This window comes from Chionomys nivalis, chromosome 5 (genome assembly GCF_950005125.1).
Source record: "Chionomys nivalis chromosome 5, mChiNiv1.1, whole genome shotgun sequence".
In the NCBI taxonomy this organism is placed as follows: domain Eukaryota; kingdom Metazoa; phylum Chordata; class Mammalia; order Rodentia; family Cricetidae; genus Chionomys; species Chionomys nivalis.
In genome coordinates, this window is record NC_080090.1 from 29,523,828 (window position 1) to 29,546,858 (window position 23,031).

A 23,031-nucleotide genomic window follows, 5' to 3' on the forward strand; every position below is an offset into this window, starting at 1 on the left:
TACAAAAAACAAAACAAAACAAAACAACAACAACAAAGCATACAAGTTGTGTTGGCCAGCTATTCCTGAGCAAAAGCCCTGTGGATGATATTCCCCAGGAATAAGGGAATTATGATACACGTGCATCTGCATGCAAGTCTTTGTAGGGGCTGTTGTTTCTCTATTTGTATGGGCTGTTTGATGGAGGAAAGCCATTGGCAAATAAAGAAACTGCCTTGGCCCATTTGATTGGCCAGCCTTTAGGTGGGTGGAGTAAACAGAACAGAATGCTGGGAGAAAAAGAAAGTGAGCTCATACGCCTTAACTCTGCTCTCTGGGCAGATGCCATGAAGCTCCAACCCAGGATGGACGTAGGCTAGAATCTTCCCGGTAAGCGCACCTTGGGGTACTACACACATTAATAGAAATGGGTAATCAAGATGTAAGAATTAGCCATTAAGAAGCTAGAGCTAATGGGCCAGGCACTGTTTAAAAGAATACAGTTTCCGTGTAATTATTTCGGGGCATAAGCTAGCCAGGTGGCCGGGAGCTGGGGCAGAAGGGAAGCGCCCGCAGCTCCTTTCAACAGCTGTTGTTTCTCTATTTGTATGGGCTGTTGTTTCTCTATTTGTAGGAGCTGTTGTTTCTCTATTTGTATGGACTGTTGTTTCTCTATTTGTAGGGGCTGTTGTTTCTCTATTTTTCTCTACTGAAGATTTTTTAAAGTAGACCACAAAATTGAAAATTCAACTAAAAAAAAAATACTCTACTTTTTCTAACATCTCCACAACACAAGTCTCCTACTAAATGAAAGAAAAACTATTTTTTTATACAACAGTACCCGGTGTATGCTCTACTTTCCTGTCTCATCAGGTGCAGCTGGGATGGAACACTATCACCAAAACATTACAAGTATTCTCCATAAACAACAATTATCACAAAGTAAAAAGACAAAGTAGTTAGCCATTCTTTAAATTCTTTACCTGAAAAGATCCACCTCATGAACAGTAGGTAAAATAATAGATGTGTGGGTGTCTGCCTAAAGGATTAAAAGAAAAGAAGAAAATTAGGGGCGATATCACTAAACTTTACAGAAACTGTTTTTCGGTTTTGTTTTTAAGACAGGGTTTAATGGTGTAATCTTGGCTGTCCTGGAACTCAATGTATAGTCGAGGCTGGTCTAGAACTCACAGACTGGTGCAGAGATTAAGGGAGAACTGAAGCAAGGTCAAGGTCAGCCTCACTAGCAAGTTCCTGGCCAGACAGGGCTGCACAGTGATATCCCCATTCTGTGTTTTTCACGAAAGAGGATTAATACAGAAGACAGAGAAAAAATATGAACACTGTGGGTAAGGACCAACCCACTGGCCAGATGTGCGACCAGGCACACCTGCAGTTTGGCTACCGGTGACACTGGGATATACGCAGCGAGCAGCCAGTTTCCTGCTGCTCTCAAGCTTCACTCAGAGAACGAAGGGAATGGGAATAGATTTAATCAAACTGATGAACAGAAACTGCTTTCAGAAAAAAGTTCTGAATCCTTTCGACTGAGTCTTCTAAAATTAGGAGTCTTTTGGCTACCCTTCTAAGAGAAAACTTTTTCCAGAATCAACCCTCTTTTAAAAAGAATTTGCTGCCGGGCGGTGGTGGCGCACGTCTTTAATCCCAGCACTTGGGAGGCAGAGGCAGGCGGATCTCTGTGAGTTCGAGGCCAGCCTGGTCTACAAAGGGAGTTCCAGGACAGGCTCCAAAGCTACAGAGAAACCCTGTCTCAAAAAAAAAAAAAAAAAAAAAAAAGAATTTGCTGTCCTTTTGTCCTCCCAATTACGACACATACTCTAGTACCAACTAAGATAGTAACAGCAACAACAACCAAAGCCAAGAAATGTTAGAAAGTTTATCAACAACTGTCTAAGACAGTAATGGGTGTTTCAGAAGCTGCACTGTGGCCATAGCGTAGCCTCACACTACCTGCTGAGTTAGCTGCGCCATCTGAGTGGTCCCAGGCTTGTCATGACACGTGGGAATCCGGACCTTAAAGACAAAGAGAGAAGCTACTACCTTCATCTGTACGAGAAGTGCTCTATCTGGCTGCTAAAAAAAGACATACTCAACACTTCTAAAATGCTACAAATACCAAGTATTTATGTCGAATTTCAGAACTAAGGATATTCACTTTTAGATACAGTGTAAGTAGGGGAACCAAAGTTTCCATATGTACAAACAGAGATCACTAAACACCAAGAAGCAAAAAAAAAAAAAAAAAAAAAAACCAACAACAAAGTAAGGACACCAACCTTATAGGGCTTCCTGCTTATCTTTCCAGTCTCTGCTTTATAATATACACACACCCAAACACACCCTCTCAAGTCTGCCAAATTTCTGTATAAACCCCACAAGAAACAATGGAAACTCTCAATCCAGTGCTATCAGTATTATTTTTTATGTTTGCCAAAGGAGTTGCGGGAGAACACATCTTCAAAACAGCAGATCTAAAGAAGGGACTTGTGAAGACGAAAGCCAATGCCACAGATACATGAATTACAAAGAACAAAGAACCTGGGCATATTCATACAAAATCTGAAAGAAAGCTCAAATTCCTTAGGTAGAAAACTGTGGGCTGGGGATATAGCTCAGTGGGAAAGCACTTGCCTAGCTCCGGTGAGGCCCTGTGTTCAACCCCAATATACAGAGAGAAAAACAATGAAAAGAAAAAGCAAAAAACCTCACTGTAGCAGAGCATATTCCAAGGTAAGTATGCTTGGTCTGACAGTTATCATTTAGACCTGAAAACCAATGGCTTTTCTAGTTTACCCTAATTTTCAGCAATTCACACTCAATTTAAGTGTTCTGTTTTTGCTCGTCACCCATACTGCAGAATTTCACATTCCTGTGCAAATTCTACAAGGCGCAGTGCCTAACTGGAAGGGCCTGGCGTTGTGTGAAGGATTCTGGGAAGCAGGACAAACAGTGGTGGATCTGAAATGCTCACGCAGTAACAACAGCAATGGCAGTAGCGCTACTATGTCATAGGACGTTAAAAACAACATCCACGTGTGAGCTTTCTGCACAGCTCTTAGAAGGGCAGAGAAATGAGATGGTGAGTTGTTACCTTCATTACTACCCCCATGATAGGCAGATGCAAAGTTTTCCCTGGCACTGGGGCAGGCCATCGGTCAACATCATTACAAGCTGAAAATGTAACAAAATATTTTCTTAATGTAAGTGGAAAATTAAAATACTTAAAATGGACACTGCAAGTTAAAGCTCTTTTGTAACATGGGAGAAACATTAGTAATAACAACAGATAAAGTGCAAGTGATGAGATCTTTAACTTGCATTTCTTTCAGAAATACTACGTTAAAAATACTAGGATATATATTGGTCAGTTGTTCCATGGGAGATAAAGAGATGGCTCAGCAGTTAAGAGCATTTCCTGCTTTTGCAAAAGACCTGAGTTTGGTTTTTGGCACTGATGTCAGGAAACTCACAAGCACCTGCAATTCCAAGACTGTGGTGCCCTCTCTGGTCTCCTTCAGGCACTCACACAAATAAGGCACACATACGGCTCTCTCACACACACACATCAATCAATTTTTTTAATTTTTTAATTAATTTATTTTATGTGCAGTGGTTTTTGTCTTCATGTATGTCTGAGTGAGGGTGTCAGGTTCCCAGAACCTGGATTTACAGCCAGCTGTGAGCTGTCATGTGGGTGAACCCAGGTCCTCTGAACTAACCCCAGGTTCTCTGGAAGAGCAGTCAGTACTCTTAAGCACTGAGCTATCTCTTCAGCTCAATAAATATGCTTTTAATTAAAAAGAAAAAACCTGTTGAATGACAAATAGGTTCAAGGGCAGTTTTCGTATTTATTTTTAACTACTAAAATGTTGCACACTAAAAATTTCTGTTCAATAGTACTTCAAGAACTATCAGTTCAAAACCATATTCCCAACTCTAATAAACACCACTTATGTTGTTACAGTAGATAGAACCACAAAGCACTTCTGGAATTTATAGGTAAAGATGTCAGAGCAAAAATTCTGATTCTTTAGAATATCAACTTCCACTTTATGAAAACATTTTCATTCACTGGGGGGTGAGACACTGCTCAAATGTTGCTGCTAACAGCTCTACCAAAAGACCACACCTTGGCTCCCAGAAGCCGTGTCAGGCAGCTCAGAACCATTTGGAACTCTAGCTCCAAGGGATCTGACACTTCTGGTCTCCAAGGGCACTGGTACACATGTAGCAAACACACACACACACAAAGAAAAAAACAAAAATAAGTATTTTTTAAAAGACGAAATAACTCGGGCTGGGTAAAGTGCTTGTTGCACAAGCAGGAGGAACTAAGTCTGACTCCCAGAATTCTCAAGAAAAGCCAGGCATGATAATGACGCACGGCTGCAACTCAAGCACTGGGGAGAAGCAGGCTCACTGAGACTCACTGGTCCATCAGCCTAGACTAATTAGAAAGCCCTAGGTAAGAGAACCCATTTCAAAACTCAAGGCGAATGGCTCCTGAGGAATACCACAGAAGACTGACTGCTGGAGTCCATACATATGCTCACACTTTGCATGTGTACTTGCACACACACATGCATCTGAAAATATGTGGATATACACACATGAACAGATATACTTGAATAAAGAATACATAACTCATGTAATATTTAACTTACCTGCTTCCAAGCAAGGTTCATTTTTTTCAAAATACTCTGGTGCTATCTGTTTGAGTACGGTGTTAAAAAAGTGAATATAAGGTAGTTTGCTGATCAAAACCAATGACTGAAGAAAGAAAGGGGACAAAGTTTTCTTAATGCCTAATAATTATAATTTTGGTTTATCATTTATTTTGCATGAACAATTATTAATGAGCTAAAATTCAGCAAAAAAGTATTGATTTTGACATTAAAAGGTTTTTACACTACAATGTTAAAAGAAAATACAAAGCCATAACTGAGGAACGAAAAAGTTTAATCTTATTATTATGCTTTAAAAACTAAAGGTATATCACAGATATTTCTGTTCTTCAAGTAAAAAAGTTATTCCACAAACAAACTAATATAATGAACAATTTTAAAAAGCCCAGCATAATTGTTAGTTTTAACTGTCAACTTGAGATAAGCTATAACCACTGGGAAGGGACTATCAATGACCCTCTGTACCAGGTTGGTCTATGTCTACAGGAGATTATCTTGATGTTAAATGAGGTAGGGATGAAACCATTCTCTAGGCAGGGGATCCTGAACTAAGAGTGTAAAGAACAGGCTGGGCGTGCTATGGGCACAATCACATGGGTCCAAGTCATCAGTATCTGAAGCTATTGCCACTGTGATCTCTCTACAAAGGTGGACTAGACCCTGGAAGTAGGGCTAACATCTGCTGCATTCTCCCCTAGGTTGTTTGGGTCAGGGTATTTATCACAGCAACAGAAACAAATTAAGATGTCTACCAACTGTCTATAACATAGCAGCATCAAAAAAACAAAACAAAAACAACAACAACAACAACAACAACAAAAACCAAAACAGCCACATGATGTCTAAGGAAACAACAAACTGTGATGCTTGGCTCAGATCCCCATGGCTGTGAGTTCTACAGTTCAGCTGTGTTAATCCCTTAAACACTGCATTTTTCATCATGATCACTTTAGATACAAACACACTGACTTTTACATGTAGTTTTTCCCTTGAAAGATGCTAATTTATTTTAAGATTTTACTTTTAGCCAGGTGGTGGTGGCGCACGCCTTTAATCCCAGCACTTGGGAGGCAGAGGCAGGCAGATCTCTGTGAGTTCGAGTCCAACCTGGGCTACAAGAGCTAGTTCCAGGACAGGCTCCAAAGGTACAGAGAAACCCTGTCTCGAAAAACAACAACAACAACAACAACAAAAATTTACTTTTATTTATGGGTATATGTGTCCACAGCACCCAGAAGAGGGCTTCCGATCCCCTGGAGCTGGAGTTATAGATGGCTGTAAGCTGTCCCGTGTGGTTGCTGGGAAGTGAACGGGCAGCCTCTGCAACAGCAGCACTACCCTTACCAGCTGAGCTGTCTCAGCTGAACTACTTTCTCCCTTTCTATGCAGCACCAGCTAATGGGCGCTGAATGTCCTGGCTACAGATGGAGAAGGCATGTCCTAACAGCTCACATTAGGCAGGACTGATTCATTTTCCTCTAATTTATGAAAAAGATGGTACATTTAGATTGGAAGCAATAATGGCAAAAATGTTGCTAACTTTACTCACTGACTTGGGATAAAAAGAAGAAAACAAAAACTGCAGTGCAGGTTTTCACGGGTGGTTAATAATATTACAACTTGTTTATTTTCTCCCTTATTCTCCAGTGTCAATACACAGAACTCTCCCAGGTATTAACTGAAACACTACAGTTTATCAGAAGGCCAGCACAGAGATAGCAACAATTTAACAGTTAAAAATTACAAAACATTGTGGCACCTTTAATCTTTAATCTCAGCACGAAGGAGGCAGAGGCAGGTGGATTTCTGTGAATACAGTGAGGCTGGCCAGGTCTACAGAGCAAGTTCCAGTTCCAGAACAACCAGAGTTACATATATAGGCAGACCCTGTCTTAAAAAAATGAATAAATAAGATAGATGCCTATAATCTAAAAAGCACAAGTGAAACATAAAAGCCCTCTAATCATTCCTACTTTCGAGTGGAGAACTGAGACAGGCTTTCATGGAGCTTAGGCTGGCCTCAAATTCCTGCTTCTTCTGTCTTTGCCTCCCAAGTGTTCAGACCAAGGACAGACACCATTAAGTCCAGTGCTCACCTTTTCTAATCACAACTAAAAATATTAATAGTTCATTTAAAAATTACCTTCTGAAAGTAGCCTCTTTTAAGAGTTTTATCGCGAACTTGTCGGAAATACACATATCCATAAAAATATGCAGGATCTTTCTATGAAAAAAGAGACAAAAATTGTATGTGTGTATGTATATACATATGTAGTTATCCTTTAACAGTAACACTGGACTTCCTTAATAACCCAAGTTAGTATGTGAGAAATGCACAAAAGCCAGTCAGACCTTCCTACCAACAAACAAAAATCAGAAGAAAGTACCCTTCGACTTGCCCAAGATTAAACTGCGGCCGAGAACTAGAGGTGGGACTTCCCCCAGGAAGCCTGAGAACTAGAGGCGGGACTTCCCCCAGGAAGCCTGAGAACTAGAGGCAGACTTCCCCCAGGAAGCCATCAGCTTATGTTCTTTGTTCCTATCTAGACTTGCAAACTGAAATCAGAAAAACATCAAATTCAGTGTTCCCCAGTGTACACTGTTTCAGTAAATACAGATGGCTGTAATAAAATCTGAGGTGTTGGCACAGGGAAAGTATGATGATATTTACTGCATAAAGCCACCCCACCTACATATCTCAGATCACAATTCAAAACGGCATTGTTTCCAGAACAGGAACTTCACAATCAATTCCACTGGCACACTGAGTCCTTAGCATTCGGACTTTCTCTGAGAAACCCAGATAGACAATAAGCACCCCCCAAAGGCAAACAACAATAAAATGTCATCAAAGGTTACTGAGTATACCAGCTCTAAAGGTCACTGAGTATACTAGCTCTAAAGCAACAAGCGCTAACACTCCCTCTCACATGGCCACTTTTCCAACCTTTAAGTAAACTGGTAAATCTTTGTCAAACTGATCGAGAAGACAATGTAGTGACACCCTCTTCCCAGAAGACTGTCGGAATCGGAAACAAAACTGGGTATCTCCAAGACAACCTAATGAAAAAAAGAAAGGAAAAGTCAGTCAGGATGGCTCAGGGTGCCGTTTAAACAGTTTCGTCAATATCAGAGTGAAAGAACTTTACAAGTAACTTAAACACATTTCTTCATGTGTAAGAGAAGAAGAAAAAGACAGCTTAGAAATTCTAGGATTTACCAGGTGTGGCAGCACACACCTTTAATCCTAGTACTTGGGAGGCAGAGGCAGGCGGATCTTTGGGGGCTGAGGTCTGGTCTACAGAGTGAGCTCTAGAACAGTTCGAGCTACAGAATGAGACTGTGCTTCGGAAACACAAACAAAATAAATTCTGGACTTGCTCAGTTAGAGGAAAAATACACAGCTTAATTCTTAAGTGTTTTTGCAATTTTTCCTGCTTCATTTTCCAGTGTCATTCATTGTTTTAATTTGCCTACGTATAATATCGTCTCACAAATATAAACTAATGGCGCTAAACACACAAGCACTCACACATCAGCACGTGCACACACATACAAAACACACCTTTTGTTCAAATCTATGTCTATACTAACTTCTGTTTTGAGACAGGTTCTCACTATGTGGATGGTCTGAACTCTACATAAACAAGGCTATGTAAACAAGAACTCAACAATCTGCCTGCCTCTGCCTCCCAAGTGCTGGGATTAAAGGTATGTGCTACCATATCCATGTATATAAAATGTTTAAAAATCTTTTTGAAATAGGGTAACACGTAGCTAAGCCTGGCCTCAAACTTGCTATGCAGTCTTAAAGTCCTGGTCCTCGGGTCCCTGCCTCCCCAGAGCTGAGATTACAGTGATGCCATCAGGCCAGCTTTATGGATTGCAGTGCAGTGAACATAGGGACTCTTGATGCTAAGTAAGCACTACCTCCAGTAGACTACAGACCCAGTTTCTAAATACATAAAAGCAGACAAAGATGCAGTGTTTGGGGATACAGGACCCAGTGAGGAAAAAATATATAATAAAATATACTGGGTGTACTTGGAGGACGGAGCAGGTGAGACAGAAGAGGCTTGAGGAGGAGACAGTGCTGGCAAACAATCGTCCTGTAACGGTTTCTATTTCACAACAGGAAGCTCCTTTAAAAATACATAACATACAGCCAGGAGGTGGTGGTGAATGCTTTTAATCCCAGCACTCAGGAGTTAGAGGCAGGCAGATCTCTGTGAATTCAAGGTAAGCCTGGTCTATTGAGCAAGTTCCAGGACAGACTCCAAAGCTACACAGAGAAATCCTGTCTTGAAAAACAAAAACAAACAAACAACAAAAAACTCATAATATACAAGATTCAGTAAGAGTCCAAGTAATCAACTTAGCATCTTAATCATCTGAATTAACAATTTCAACTTTAATCATTTCAGCAAGCCTCTTAAAATGCAAATTTTAATTAAACTTGTCAAGCAATAATTACTTTTTAAAAACAATTAAACTTTAAAAACTAGGTTCTTAAAACACACGTGAGCTGGTGAAATGGCTGAACTAGTGAGATGACTTGGCAAGTAAAAGTGCTTTCTACCCAAGTCTGGGAACAAACTGCGCTCAATTCCCACACCCACAGATGACGCAGAGAACTGACCTCTGACAACTGTCCTCTGGCCTCCATCCATGGATGGCAGCTCAGTGGCACATGTGTACCAGCATGTGTGTATGTGCACACAGAGTAATAGTTTTTAAAATTATATTAAAATTTAAATACTTGCAGTAATATCACTTAGATTTTTCCCAAGTAATACATTAGAATTAATATAATAATGTTCAATATTTCTACAATTACACATGTTACTTACTACTTTTTATTTTTCTTATATGACATTCTAAACAGGAAGCATAGACATCACAACTGTTCAACCTTCTCAAAAGCCAAATTAGGTAAGTACACCTAGTGGCAATTACAGACACTAATATTTCTTTCCTATTAGAGAGAAGAAGTGAAAGAAACTGAGCTTCTCTATGTTGAAACAAAGTCCTGCTATGTTTTTCAGGCTGGTCTGGAACTCACTATGCAGCCAAGGCTGGTGTCAAACTCAAAATCCTCCTGCCTCAGTCTCCTGAGTTCTAGGATTACAAGTATGTACAATACATCTGGATCTACATGCTCTGTGATACGCTCTAGTAGTGTTTTAGTTAAACAAGCGTGTATACCAATGCCTCATATTTTCTCTAGAAAATGCTAGCTTGAGTATGGAGTGGTCCTACAAAAGGTGCGTCCCCAGTGAACGGCACTATTTGGGAGGTTCTGAAAACTTTAGGAGGTAGAGCCTAGATGGAGGAAGCAGGTCACTGGGGCAAGTCCTTGAGGACATCTTTGCATCCAGCTTCCTTCTGCTGGACTCTGTTTTCTGTCTGTAGTCATGAGGGAGCTATTCCACCATACAGAACTATGCATTTTATAAGTGAATTGCATGTTAAGTGAATTGAAGTATGTGTAGGCATGCAAGCCCTTTACAGACTGAGTCATCTCCTCAGCTCCAAGCTGTTGTTAAGATTTATTTATTTCAATTGTATGTGTATGAGTGTCCGCCTGCATGTATGTATGTGAACCACAGAGGCTAGAAGAGGGCATCAGATCCTCCCCTCCCCTTTTATGAGACATGGCTTCTCTGTGTAACAGTCCTGGCTGCTCTGGAACTAACTCTTTTTTTTAAAAAAAAGATTTATTTATTTATTTGTTTGTTTGTTTGTTTATTATGTATACAGTATTCTACCTACATGCATGCCTGCAGGCCAGAAGAGGGCACCAGATCTCATTACAGATGGTTGTGAGCCACCATGTGGTTGCTGGGAATTGAACCTTTAGACGAGCAGGTAGTGCTCTTAACCACTGAGCCATCTCTCCAGCCCCATAGCAAGCTTTTCTTAAGTTATTCCATCTACCTTTTTCCTCTGGGATTTTACCTTTCTCTATTCTATACCTTTCTTTACTTTCTACTCCACAGAGGGCTGTGTGGCTGAGTGTCTGGCCCCTTGCACCCTCCTCTTCTTCTCCTTTTTTCTCTCCCCTTCTTCTCTTTTTCTCCTATTTATCCGCCTACTCTGTCTCCCTGAGTGCTGGAATTAAAGATATGCGTCATCATTGCCTGGCTCAGACAAATTTCTTATAACAAAACAGTCTCTCAAAGATTTAAGAAAAAAAATATTTTTCCTGATGACAACAGACAACTTTAAAAGATTATTTCTACAATATCACAAACATATGAATATGGTGTGTGTCAGGACACATATGACTAAGATAAAACTTCAAGGCTAGCTCCTTGCAAGGCTCAGAGGTGCACTCTATAATCCCAGAACTAGGGAGATGGAGAGAGACTATCACCAAGTTTCCAGGCCAGTCTGTGCTGCATCAGAAGACCATGAACAACAACAAACAAGAAAGAAAAAGATAAAGGCTCTACTCTGTGGTCCTCAGGTCTTTGTAGTCATTCATCCTGCTTTCATTAGAGCGGCTGAGATGGAACTGCTCAGAGACAGTGTTTCAGAGCAGAGCCTCTCGAGTTTCTAGTTGTACAAGTATAGAAGAAATGTAGACGTGTACAAGTACAGAAGTGTACAAATGCAGAAGTACAGAAGTGTGCGAGTACAGAAGTGTACAAATGCAGAAGTACAGAAGTGTGCGAGTACAGAAGTGTACAAATGCAGAAGTACAGAAGTGTGCGAGTACAGAAGTGTACAAATGCAGTATAGAAGTGTGAGAGTACAGAAGTGTACAAATGCAGAAGTATAGAAGTGTGCGAGTACAGAAGTGTACAAATGCAGAAGTATAGAAGTGTGCAAGTACAGAAGTGTACAAATGCAGAAGTATAGAAGTGTGCAAGTACAGAAGTGTACAGTGCAAAAGTATACAAGTATAAAGGTATCTAAATGTAGAAGTGTATTAGTTTAAAAGTACAGAAGTTAAGAAATGTAGAAGGGGGCTGGAGAGATGGCTCAGTGGTTAAGAACACTGGCTACTCTTCCACAGGACCTGGGATCAATTCTCAGCACCCATATGGCAGCTCACAATTGTCTGTAACTCCAGTTCCAGGGGATCCTACATCTTCATATAATATACATGTAGGCAAAACACCAATGCACATAAAATAAAAATGAATAACTTTTAAAAAGCAAATATAGAACTTTAAGCCGGGCGGTGGTGGCGCAGGTCTTTAATCCCAGCACTCGGGAGGCAGAGGCAGGCGGATCTCTGTGAGTTCGAGGCCAGCCTGGTCTACAAGAGCTAGTGCCAGGACAGGAACCAAAAGCTACGGAGAGCCGGGCGATGGTGGCGCACGACTTTAATCCCAGCACTTGGGAGGCAGAGGCAGGCGGATCTCTGTGAGTTTGAGACCAGCCTGGTCTACAGAGCTAGTTCCAGGACAGGCTCCAAAGCCACAGAGAAACCCTGTCTCGAAAAACCAAAAAAAAAAAAAAAAAAAAAAAAAAAAAAAAAAAAAAAAAAAAAAGCTACAGAGAAACCCTGTCTCGAAAAAATTAAAAAAAAAAATAGAACTTTAAGTGTATAAGTTTAGAAATGAAGTATAGGACTGTAGTGTATAAGTTTAGAAGTGTTTAGTGTAACCTCTACATTAACAAAAATCCATAAACTTATAAGTACATAAGTTGAAAACACTTAAAAGCTTTTCTAGCAGTCTGACACTAGTGTAACAAATTTATTTTGTTTTACTAATATTTTTAAATTTCTATTTTCTAATATTCTGTTTCCCTTGCATTTCACAAAAAGTATTAGTTCACCAAAACAACAGGTCCTTCAATACAGGTAATTTAAGGAGTGTACCATATAGTGCAGTGTCTGTGCTCCTTAACACGAATAGTGTCTGCAAGCCAAGTCTACCCACAACGAGGACTGTGCCTTCCTTGAATTCATTGCTACTTAAAATTCTTTTTGAGACTAAATTTTCTTCCTTGACACGTATTAAATACAGACTCCTGTCCTTGAGTATAGCTTACTTTGAGGAGCATCTACATCCAGATGGCGATAACAGTAAATAATGAGGGACAGTCTGGTGTATGTAGATGGGGGCAACACTTTAAATTCATACTCAGAAAAAATGCACTCAAAACGCAAAAACAAACCAAGTATGTTTTTTCTAAAATCATGAAGATGTAAGGTTTACATGAAGGGAGAGTTGGAGAATTGGTGAACTGTTTCACTGTGAATTGTAAAAGTATTTCCTTCTGTGGTTTTCTTTTTTTTTTTTTTTTGCTTTTTCGAGACAGGGTTTCTCTGTGGTTTTTGGAGCCTGTCCTGGAACTAACTCTTGTAGACCAGGCTGGTCTCGAACTCACAGAGATCCGCCTGCCTCTGCCTCCCGAGTGCTGGGATTAAAGGCGTGCGCCACCACCGCCCGGCCTCCTTCTGTGGTTTTCATACAGTCTAAACTGCTATTCTACCTTTTTATTTGAGTGGGGGTGTATCATGGAAAGGAAATCTTGATTTATGATTCTTTCCTAAAGTCTGCTCTGCTGTGCCAAGATTTCCTTCCACAGTAAATAAAAGCTATTTTGGAAATTTTAAATCAATCTCAAAGTTGGAGCAGTAATTATAACTTCCATTTACAAGACACAGAGGAAAAACAGTGGTTTGGATAACCACCATGAGCTCTGGGCTCTGAGATACTCTCTAGAGCATGCTCATTAGACTATCAAGATGCTGCCTTCAACATACCTAAACATAATAAAGGCAATATACAGCAGGCCAACAGCCAACATCAAACTAAATGGAGAGAAATTAAAAGAGGTCCCATTGAAATCAGGAACAAGACAAGGTTGTCCACTCTCTTCATATCTATTCAATATAGTTCTTGAGGTCCTAGCTAGAGCAATAAGACACCAAAAAGAGACCAAATGATATAAATCAGAAAAGAAGCCAAACTCTCACTGTTTGCTGATGATATGACAGTTTACATAAGCAACACCAAAAAGTCTACCAAGGAACTTCTACAACTCTAAACATTTTCAGTAATGTAGCAAGATATAAGATTGACTCAAAAAAAAAAAAAAAAAACCAGTAGCCCTCCTGTACACAGATGATAAATGATGGAGGAGGGTCATCTGTCTATTTGTTGTGTTCACTGGTTAATAAAGAAACTGCCTTGGCCTTTGATAGGACAGAAAATTAGATAGGCAGAGTAGACAGAACAGAATTCTGGGAGAAAGAAAGCTGAGTGAAGCAGTCGCCATAGCTCTCCTCTCCAAGATGGATGCAGGTTAAGATCCTTTCCGGTAAGCCACTACCTCGTGGTGCTACACACATTAATAGAAATGGGTTAATCAAGATGTGAGAGTTAGCCAGTAAGAGGCTAGAGCTAATGGGCCAGACAGTGTTTAAAAGAATACAATTTGCGTGTAATTATTTTGGGGCATAAGCTAGCCAGGCGGCCGGGAGCCAAGCGGGAATGCAGCCCGCTGCTCCCACTACAGATAAAAGGGCTGGGTGGGGGGGAGAAATCAGAGAATCAACACCCTTCACAATAGCCACAAATAGCATAAAATATCTCGGAGTAACTCTGACCAAACAAGTGGAAGACCTGTATGATGAGAACTTTAAATCTTTGAAGAAAGAAATTGAAGAACATACCAGAAAGTGGAAAGATCTCCCATGCTCTTGGGTATGTAGAATTAACACAGTAAAAATGACAATCTTACCAAAAGCAATCTACAGATTCAATGCAATGCCCAGCAAAATCCCAGCAAAATTCTTCAAAGACCTTGAAAGAAGAGTACCCAGCTTCATATGGAAAAGCAAAAAACCCAGGATAGCCAAAACAATCCTGTACAATAAAAGAACTTCTGGAGGCATCACAATCCCTAACTTCAAACTCTACTACAGAGCTACAGTACTGAAACAGCTTGGTATTGGCATAAGAACCGACAAGAGAACCAATGGAACTGAATCGAAGACCCAGATATCAATCCACACCTTCGAACACCTGATTTTTGACAAGGAAGCAAAAAATATCAAATGAAAAAAAGAAAGCATATTTCTTATGCCAAATGGTGCTGGCATAACTGGATATCAACATGTAGAAGAATGCAAATAGATCCATATCTATTACCATGTACAAAACTCAAATCCAAATGAATCAAAAGCCAGCCACACTGAATCTCAGAAGAAAAAGTGGGAAGTACACTTGAACACATTGGCACAGGAGACCACTTCCTAAATATAACCCCAGTAGCACAGACACTGAGAGAAACAATTAATAAATGGAACCTCCTAAAACTGAAAAGCTTCTGTGAAGCAAAGGACATAGTCAACAAGACAAAACGACAGCCTACAGAATGGGAAAAGATCTTCACTAACGCCACATCAGACAGAGGTCTGATCTCCAAAATATACAAAGAACTCAAAAAAATTGTCATCAAAAAACCAAATAATCTAATAAAAAAGTGGAGTATAGACCTAAACAGAAAACTCTCAACAGAGGAATCTAAAATGGCTGAAAGACACTTAAGGAAATGTTCAACATCCTTAGTCATCAGAGAAATGCCAATCAAAACAACTCTGAGATTTCATCTTACACTTGTAAGAATGGCAAAGATCAAAAACACTGATGACAACTTATGCTGGAGAGGTTGTGGGGTAAAGGGAACACTTCTGCACTGCTGGTGGGAATGCAAGCTGGTACAGTCCCTTTGGATATCAGTGTGGCGATTTCTCAGAAAATTAGGAAACAACCTTCCTCAAGGTCCAGCAATACCATTTTTGGGCACATATCCAAAGGATACCCAATCGTGCCACAAGGACATGTGCTCAACTATGTTCATAGCAGCTTTGTTTGTCATAGCCAGAACCTGGAAACAACCCAAATGCCCCTCGACTGAAGAATGGATAAAGAAAATGGGGTATATTTACACAATGGAGTACTACAAAGTAGAAAAAAATAATGACGTCTTGAAATTTGCAGGCAAATGGATGGAGCTAGAAAACATCATTTTGAGTGAGGTAACCCAAACCCAGAAAGAATGTACTCACTCATAAGTGTTTTTTAAATATAAGGCAAAGAAAATCAGTCTACAAATCATAATCCCAGAGAACCTAGACAACAATGAGAACTCTAAGAGAGACATACATGGATCTAATCTACATGGGAAGTAGAAAAAGGCAAGATCTCCTGAGTAAATTGGGAGCATTTGGACCTTGGGAGAGTGTTAAAGGGGAAGGCAAAGGCAGGAAAGGGAGCAGAGAAAAATGTAGAACTCAAAAAAATCATATATATATATATATACACACACACACACACACACACACACACACACATATATATGAAGCTGCTTTCAATATCACTTGACAATTTCACTTATATGTTCCAACCATGCTTTGGGTAAAATAAACTATACTTCATTTGATGGGTAGCTTATTAAGAAAATATTTAAAAATCTGTAGGTCATTCATATGCTTAAAATATTAAAATTTTTAATTATATAGATTTACACTTGAGTCTAAACTTATCAAAAAAAATGATCCACACAGATACTATTAAATGTTATCAAAAAGGCTATCAAGTTCCAGGTGTGGTGGCGCACACCTTTAATCCCTACACTTGGGAGGCAGAGTCAGGTGGGTCTCTGTGAGTTCAAGGCCAGCTTGGTCTAGTAGAGAGTTCCAGGACAGCCAGAGTTATATAGTGAAACCCTAGCCCAAATAAACCCCAAATCAAACAAAACAAAACAAGCCTATCAAGTAGCTTGGTGGTAGAGTTCTTGCCTGGGCATGCACAAGGTTCAACTCCCAATACTATAAATAAATAAAATAAATGAATTAAAAAAAATTTTAAAGGCTGCCAAAGTACCATGGAATTATTAACACTGCTTTTTAGCATTGATGTTTGGAAGAGAAGGGAAGTTTTTCTTCTAGTCTCTGTATTTCAGGGGCTAGGATCTGTGCATTAAGTTGAACAATAAAATATTAACAATAGAAAAGATTTAGCGGGGCCTGGTGGTAAGCCTTTAATCCTAGCACTTGTTAAGCTGAGCTAGGTGACTCTCTGTATTTGAGTACAGCATGGTCTACAAAGCGAGTTCCAGGGCAGCCAGGCCTATAGAGAGACACCCTGTCTTGAAAAACCGGTAGGGGGAGGGGATGATAGAAAAGACTTATTTTAGGGCTGGAGAGATGGCTTAGAGGTTAAGAGCATTGCCTGCTCTTCCAAAGGTCCTGAGTTTAACTTCCAGCAACCACATGGTGGCTCACAACCATCTGTAATGGGGTCTGGTGCCCTCTTCTGGCCTGCAGTCATACACACAGAATATTGTATACATAATAAATAAATCTTTTTTTAAAAAAAGAAAAGACTTATTTTACATTTCTGAAAACCTTACAGAAAAGGTTGACACTCCAAAGGAAGTTAGATCTGGGAGCTTACATAAAATTTTAACAGAAATTAAATTCTGATACATTAAACAGCTTGGCCTTCTAGAAGTAGTAAACTGTGGGAAGGTATATATATGAAAAACTATACAAGTTAAATATTATTTATCTAAGTTTGTTTATACTGATTAAAGTGAATACCATCTCTAGCAAATCTTGAAACAGCAAAATGGCTCAGATCGTAAAGGTACTTGCCGCACAAGCTGGGAAGCCTGAGACTGACCTGTGGAACCCACTTAAATGGTAAGAGAGAATCAATTCTATGAAGTTGCTCTCTGACCATGCCTTCCATAGCATGTGCAACTACACACATCACACACATTACACATATGCACACACCTACACACACAGAGAGACAGAGACAGAGACAGAGACAGAGAGACAGAGAGAGAGAGAGAGAGAGAGAGAGAGAGAGGACCTATGACACCCAGTTCTAGATTGACAGAATAGTACACAACCAACTGGGAAAATCTTAAATGAAATAAGGTTAGATTCAGACAACTTCCCTGTCACAATATCATTATGAACGAAAACTACTGTAAGTTTTAATCAGTTCAGATCAGGACAGCAGATCGTCTAGACTGAACCAAGAGCAATATCTATTTACTAAAACACTAGTTTTCTTTCACATCTCTTACCAAGGCAGAGCTCAACATAAATAAGAGGAAAACCAAAACAAAACTGCACCATTTGTACAGAAAGAAAAGTAATAATAATCTGTCAAATCTCCTAAATCAAATTAACTGGCCTAAATTGTCAGGACATTAGAAATAACCACAAAATAAAAGAAAACTGGAGGAATTCTGTCTTAAGGGTTCTGTGTGCAGCCTGAGGGGCTGAGTGTTCTGTCACTTTAAGTCTATGAAGCTGTTAAGAAAGTAAAAAACAGAGGTAGCCTGAGAGAAGTCAATGGTAAGCACCACACAAGTACAGCTCATAGGAACCAGAGAATGCAAGCTTAATGACAGGCAAATGTGTATCTTTGCCTAGTCTAGAAACTAAGCACTACTTCACTATTTTATTTCAACTCATAAAAACAGCTGCAACAAATTGATGGGAGTATGTCACAACTATATCGCTGCTGGTTTGTGAATTTTTAGAAAATTTGGAGCCAGAAAAATCACTCAGTAGTTAAGAGTGTTTACTGCTCTTCTAGAGACCCAGCTGGAGGCTCATAACTGCCCCCAGCTCTAGGATCTCCTGACCTCTTCTGGGCCCCGAGAGCACTGCACTCATGAGCACAAACCCACATTCAGATATACATGAATTAAATTTTTTTTTTACTGCATTTGCAGTTCCAGCAAATTCTTAAGTTCTGAACTGAAAAAATAAAAACCTGTACAGTTCCCAAATATACTATCTAATCTTTATTTTAAGAATTTATTGTTCTTTCTATGTTTTATCTCATCATGCTTTAACAGTTACCTTAAGAGCTGAAAAAAGTGAAATCAACAATGACAGGACAAGGCATCATTAAACAAAAACTCAAATCATAGATATGTTGAGCTAAAACTGAGCATGCATTCCAATGTGCCATATTGATTACTTGTCGTATGTGAAGACTATCATCCATATTAGTACAAGATTCAAGAGAACCATATATGATAAATAGTTACCTGAATTTGAATCTGGAAAAGACAAATAGCAAATGTTGGTTTTCTGAAAAAGAAAACAAGAGCTATCAATGCTGGCATACACACACCCCAACAAAAACAAAAATATATGTAATAGTAGACTACACAGAAAAACATAGTTACTTACTTCTTTATCTGTAAGTTTGGAATGTTGAGGATAAATTACCTGGAAGAAAAATGTTACATTAGGTTAACATACAACGGGTACTTCTAAAGTTCTGTGTAGATGGAAGTTTCTGTCTCACCCAGTTCTTCGGCCATTCAGTCCCAAAGAAACATACAGAGGATTATATTAATTATAAACTGTTTGGCCTATTGCTCAGACTTATTATTAACTAGCTCTTACAACTTGAATTAACCTATAATTCCTGTCTATGTTTAGTCACGTGGCCTGGTACCTTTTCTCAGTGAGGCATTTTCATCTTGCTTCCTCTGCATCTGGCTGGTGACGGACTCTTTGCCTTTCCTCTTTCCAGAACTCTCAGTCCGGTAGCTCCGCCTATATTTTCTGCCTGGCTACTGGCCAATCAGCATTTCATTAAACTGATATGAGTGACAAATCTTTACAGTGTACAAGAGCATTGTCCCACAGCAGTTCTGGTTGGCTATGGCCAGAAAAGGTTTTAAGAAATCACAGTCGATGCTGTGGTGTCATTGTATAGTCACAGCTCCTTGCAGGGTTGAGTCAAGTGGGTACCTTGAAACTGGTCATTCAAGGACAGCCCAGAAAACATGGCAAGACTGTCTCAAACATAAAAATGTTTTTAGTAACAAAACAAGAAAGAAGGTAGGAGAACAAAGCAGAACTTACATTAGCTCAAAAAGTTACATCAAAATTACCTCTAATTATCTCTAAGACTGAAATCTAAACTCATTCTCTTTTTCTGTTTGAACCTTAAAATGTAAAGAAAACATAATCCATATTTCAACTCATATCTGTTCAAGAAATAATACTTTTCAACTGATTCCATGAATGCTATACATCCTTTAGAGAAAAATAAAAAAGGAAAAATAACCTAAAATTTAAAAAATCTCTACCATAAAGCCTATCCTAACCACACACCCCTCATTCCTTTAAATAACCATTCATTAAGTATTTTCTTTTTAGCACCTGCAGTGACCACAGATCCCTCTGCTGGGAAACAACTACACATTAGCCTCTGTAATGGAAGGTCTAGGCCAGGGCAGCTGATGCCAGAACCAGCAACAGCCAACAAAGGACTCAAGGACATTCATCCTACAGATCAACCACTCCCATGAGTGATTAAAAAGTAGGTCCTAGCATGTTGTGGTGACACAAGCTTATAATCGCAACACCCATGAGACTGAGGCAGGTTTTGAAACTAGCCTGGGCTGCAGAGTAAGTTTCAGGGCAGCTTGGGTTAAATACAACTCTGTCCCAATAAATAAATAAATCAAACCTAGAAAGAAAAAAATCACCCTTATCTCCTTAAGAAACTATTCAAAGCCGGGCGGTGGTGGCGCACGCCTTTAATCCCAGCACTTGGGAGGCAGAGGCAGGCGGATCTCTGTGAGTTCGAGACCAGCCTGGTCTACAAGAGCTAGTTCCAGGACAGGCTCCAAAACCACAGAGAAACCCTGTCTCGAAAAACCAAAAAAAAAAAAAAAAAGAAACTATTCAATACTTCAATATGTCTTTCTTGTTTGTTGTTCTGAGATGGAATCTCATATATCCCAGACCAAGCTGTCTGAGACTGAGAGGCCTACACATATACACACAGGCCCATAATTTACTATTTCCTATATACTAGACATTATGACTCAGAACTTTGTAAACTTCTCCATATGAAGTAGTTTGTAATTGAGTTTTTGTTGTTTTGAGGATGGTCTTGACCCCCTTATCTTCTGGTCTCTGTTTCCCAGGTGTGGTTTCACAAATGTAAGTAACTAGTATGTCTGTTTTTTTTTTCATTTTGTTTTGAGAATTTGGAGGTTTTGTTTTGTTTTAGTATTTTTGTTCTTTGAGAATTTTATGATATAGCCCAAGCTGGCCTCAAATACAGAGCAACCTGTCTTAGCCTTCAAATACAAGGATTACAGGCATGCATCATTAGACTGCCCTTCTTTAATTGTAAAAATACCAATTATCTAAATTATACCACATGGTTTATATTTTTAAATTATATGGGGTTAGGGGCAGAGCACTTATTTAGCCTGCTTGAGGTCCTGGGTTCAATTTCCCAACACCATGGTAAAGTTTAGCAGTAATATGTACTTGTTTTAAATTGTATTAGGGAGCAAATTCCAACACTAAAAAGTCAAAAGGGGGCAGCTGTCAGTTGGTAGAATGTTTCCTAGTGTGAGTGGACCCTGGGTAGTTGGCCTTTTTTACTGGGACCGTTGGCTCCCCAGTAATGACATGGAGACTTATTAATTATGAAAGCTCAGCTGATAGCTCAGACTTGTTTCTAACTAGCACTTATAACTTAAATTAACCTATTTCTATTAATTTATTTCCTGCTTCATGGCTTTATTATGTCATCTCCATAATGCCCATCCTGTTTGCTGTGTCTCCTGGCGTCTCCGCCTTTTTCTTCCCACAGCTCTCTCTGTCCTACCTATACCTCCTACCTAGCTACTGGTCAGTTAGCTATTTATTAAACCGATCATAGTGACACACCTTCACATAGTGTAAAGGAATAATCCACAATAGCCCTGGGTTGGATTCCCAGAACCACATAAATTTGGCACAGTGGCACATGCCTATAACCCCAGACTCCAGAGACAGAGATGGGAGGATCAGATCAAAAAGTCAAGGTCAAAGTCTTCCTTGGTAATACAAGTTCAAGATCATCTTGAGATACTTAAGATGTTGTCTCAAAAAAAAAAAAAAGAGTAGCATGAAAACAAGGGCTAACTTTAAAAAGAACAGTGAGATGAAAAGTTCTGTTAAATAAAAACATTATTACAAATATGACCAGAAATCAATGGAATTAAGGAAACAAGGTCTTCAATTGTTTAGTACTTACTTTCTTCTAATATTTTAAGAGCTTTTTCTTATTTAATTCTGGGCCAGAGCTCAAATTGATTTGCTTTCAAATTTCTTCAGTCTTCTTTGCTTCCAACAAAACCCTTTCCCACTGTAGCTGGGGTCCAGCTTGGTGTTTAGAGTACCTGCCAGCATGTGGACAGCTTTGGGGCCCATGCTTAGCTTCAAAGTAAGAAACAAGTATGCAAATATATTTTTAAATATTTTCCATTGATAATATACTGTACTGTGTTGTTTTCTAACAACTCTTCCTGCTGTTCATATTTTATATTATTTTATTCAATCTACAGAGAAAGAGAAGGGTGGGGAAAAACCAACTTTTAACAACACTGTTTAGCAGATAAACATAATTGTGCTCCGAGTGACACTTAGTTATGGATTTTGAAGCAGTATTCATCAATAAACTGTTTTCTCAACTAGGTTTGAAGGCACAGGTCTGTAATCAGAACTACTTGAGAAGCTAAGGCAGGAGGATTTTAAGTTCAAGACCAGCCTTTACTGCAGAGAAAGATCAAGGTCAGCCTGGGCAACTGAGTGAGATGTGTCTCAAAACAAAAGGAAAGAAGATTGGGGATGTAGCTTGAGAGTTACAGTGTTTGCCTACTATTAGTTGAGGCCAGTATAAACAAACAAACAAAATCGTATTTCTTTTTTTTTTGGTTTTTCGAGACAGGGTTTCTCTGGTTTTGGAGCCTATCCTGGAACTAGCTCTTGTAGACCAGGCTGGCCTCGAACTCACAGAGATCCACCTGCCTCTGCCTCCCGAGTGCTGGGATTAAAGGCGTGCGCCACCACCGCATGGCAAAATCGTATTTTCTTATGCCAACTTGGGCTAAGATTTTGTCACTTTTAACAACAAAAATAAAAACAAAAAAAATCATTGTTAATTTTTCCCCAAATGGAAATTTATAAAAGAACTGTCTTATTTTATTTATCACTCCGTCTTTAAACTTAGAACAGTCTCTAGTCCAGAGTAGATTCTTAAAAAACAAAACAAAACAAAAGCAGCTCTGCTCCAGCAGATACACTCTCAAAGTAGTTCTACTGCACCAGTAGGACTTAATATATAAACCCAAGTCTTCCTTCCTTCATGTCCAGATTATTTCACCCGCAATTTTTAAAGCTGAAATTGATGGAGGAGGGTCATCTTTCTATCTGTTGTTTTCATTGGTTAATTAAGAAAGAAACTGCTTGGCCTCTGATAGGGTAGAATTAAGATAGGCGGAGTAAACAGAACAGAATGCTGGGAGAAAGAAGCCGAGTCAGTGAGTC

General features: G+C 39.4%; 1 protein-coding gene across 1 annotated transcript in view; it reads right to left on the reverse strand.

The window, feature by feature from the left end:
• Dennd6a (DENN domain containing 6A) overlaps nt 1-23,031 on the reverse strand; it is a 58,119-nt gene that overhangs the window by 26,877 nt on the left and 8,211 nt on the right. The window contains exons 2-9 of the mRNA XM_057769450.1: nt 18,877-18,915; nt 18,732-18,774; nt 7,633-7,745; nt 6,829-6,909; nt 4,665-4,770; nt 3,092-3,171; nt 1,951-2,013; nt 963-1,018 (exon numbers count right to left, since the gene is read on the reverse strand). Coding sequence (XP_057625433.1) covers nt 963-1,018; nt 1,951-2,013; nt 3,092-3,171; nt 4,665-4,770; nt 6,829-6,909; nt 7,633-7,745; nt 18,732-18,774; nt 18,877-18,915 — 581 coding nt within the window. The remainder of the gene's footprint in view (nt 1-962; nt 1,019-1,950; nt 2,014-3,091; nt 3,172-4,664; nt 4,771-6,828; nt 6,910-7,632; nt 7,746-18,731; nt 18,775-18,876; nt 18,916-23,031) is intronic.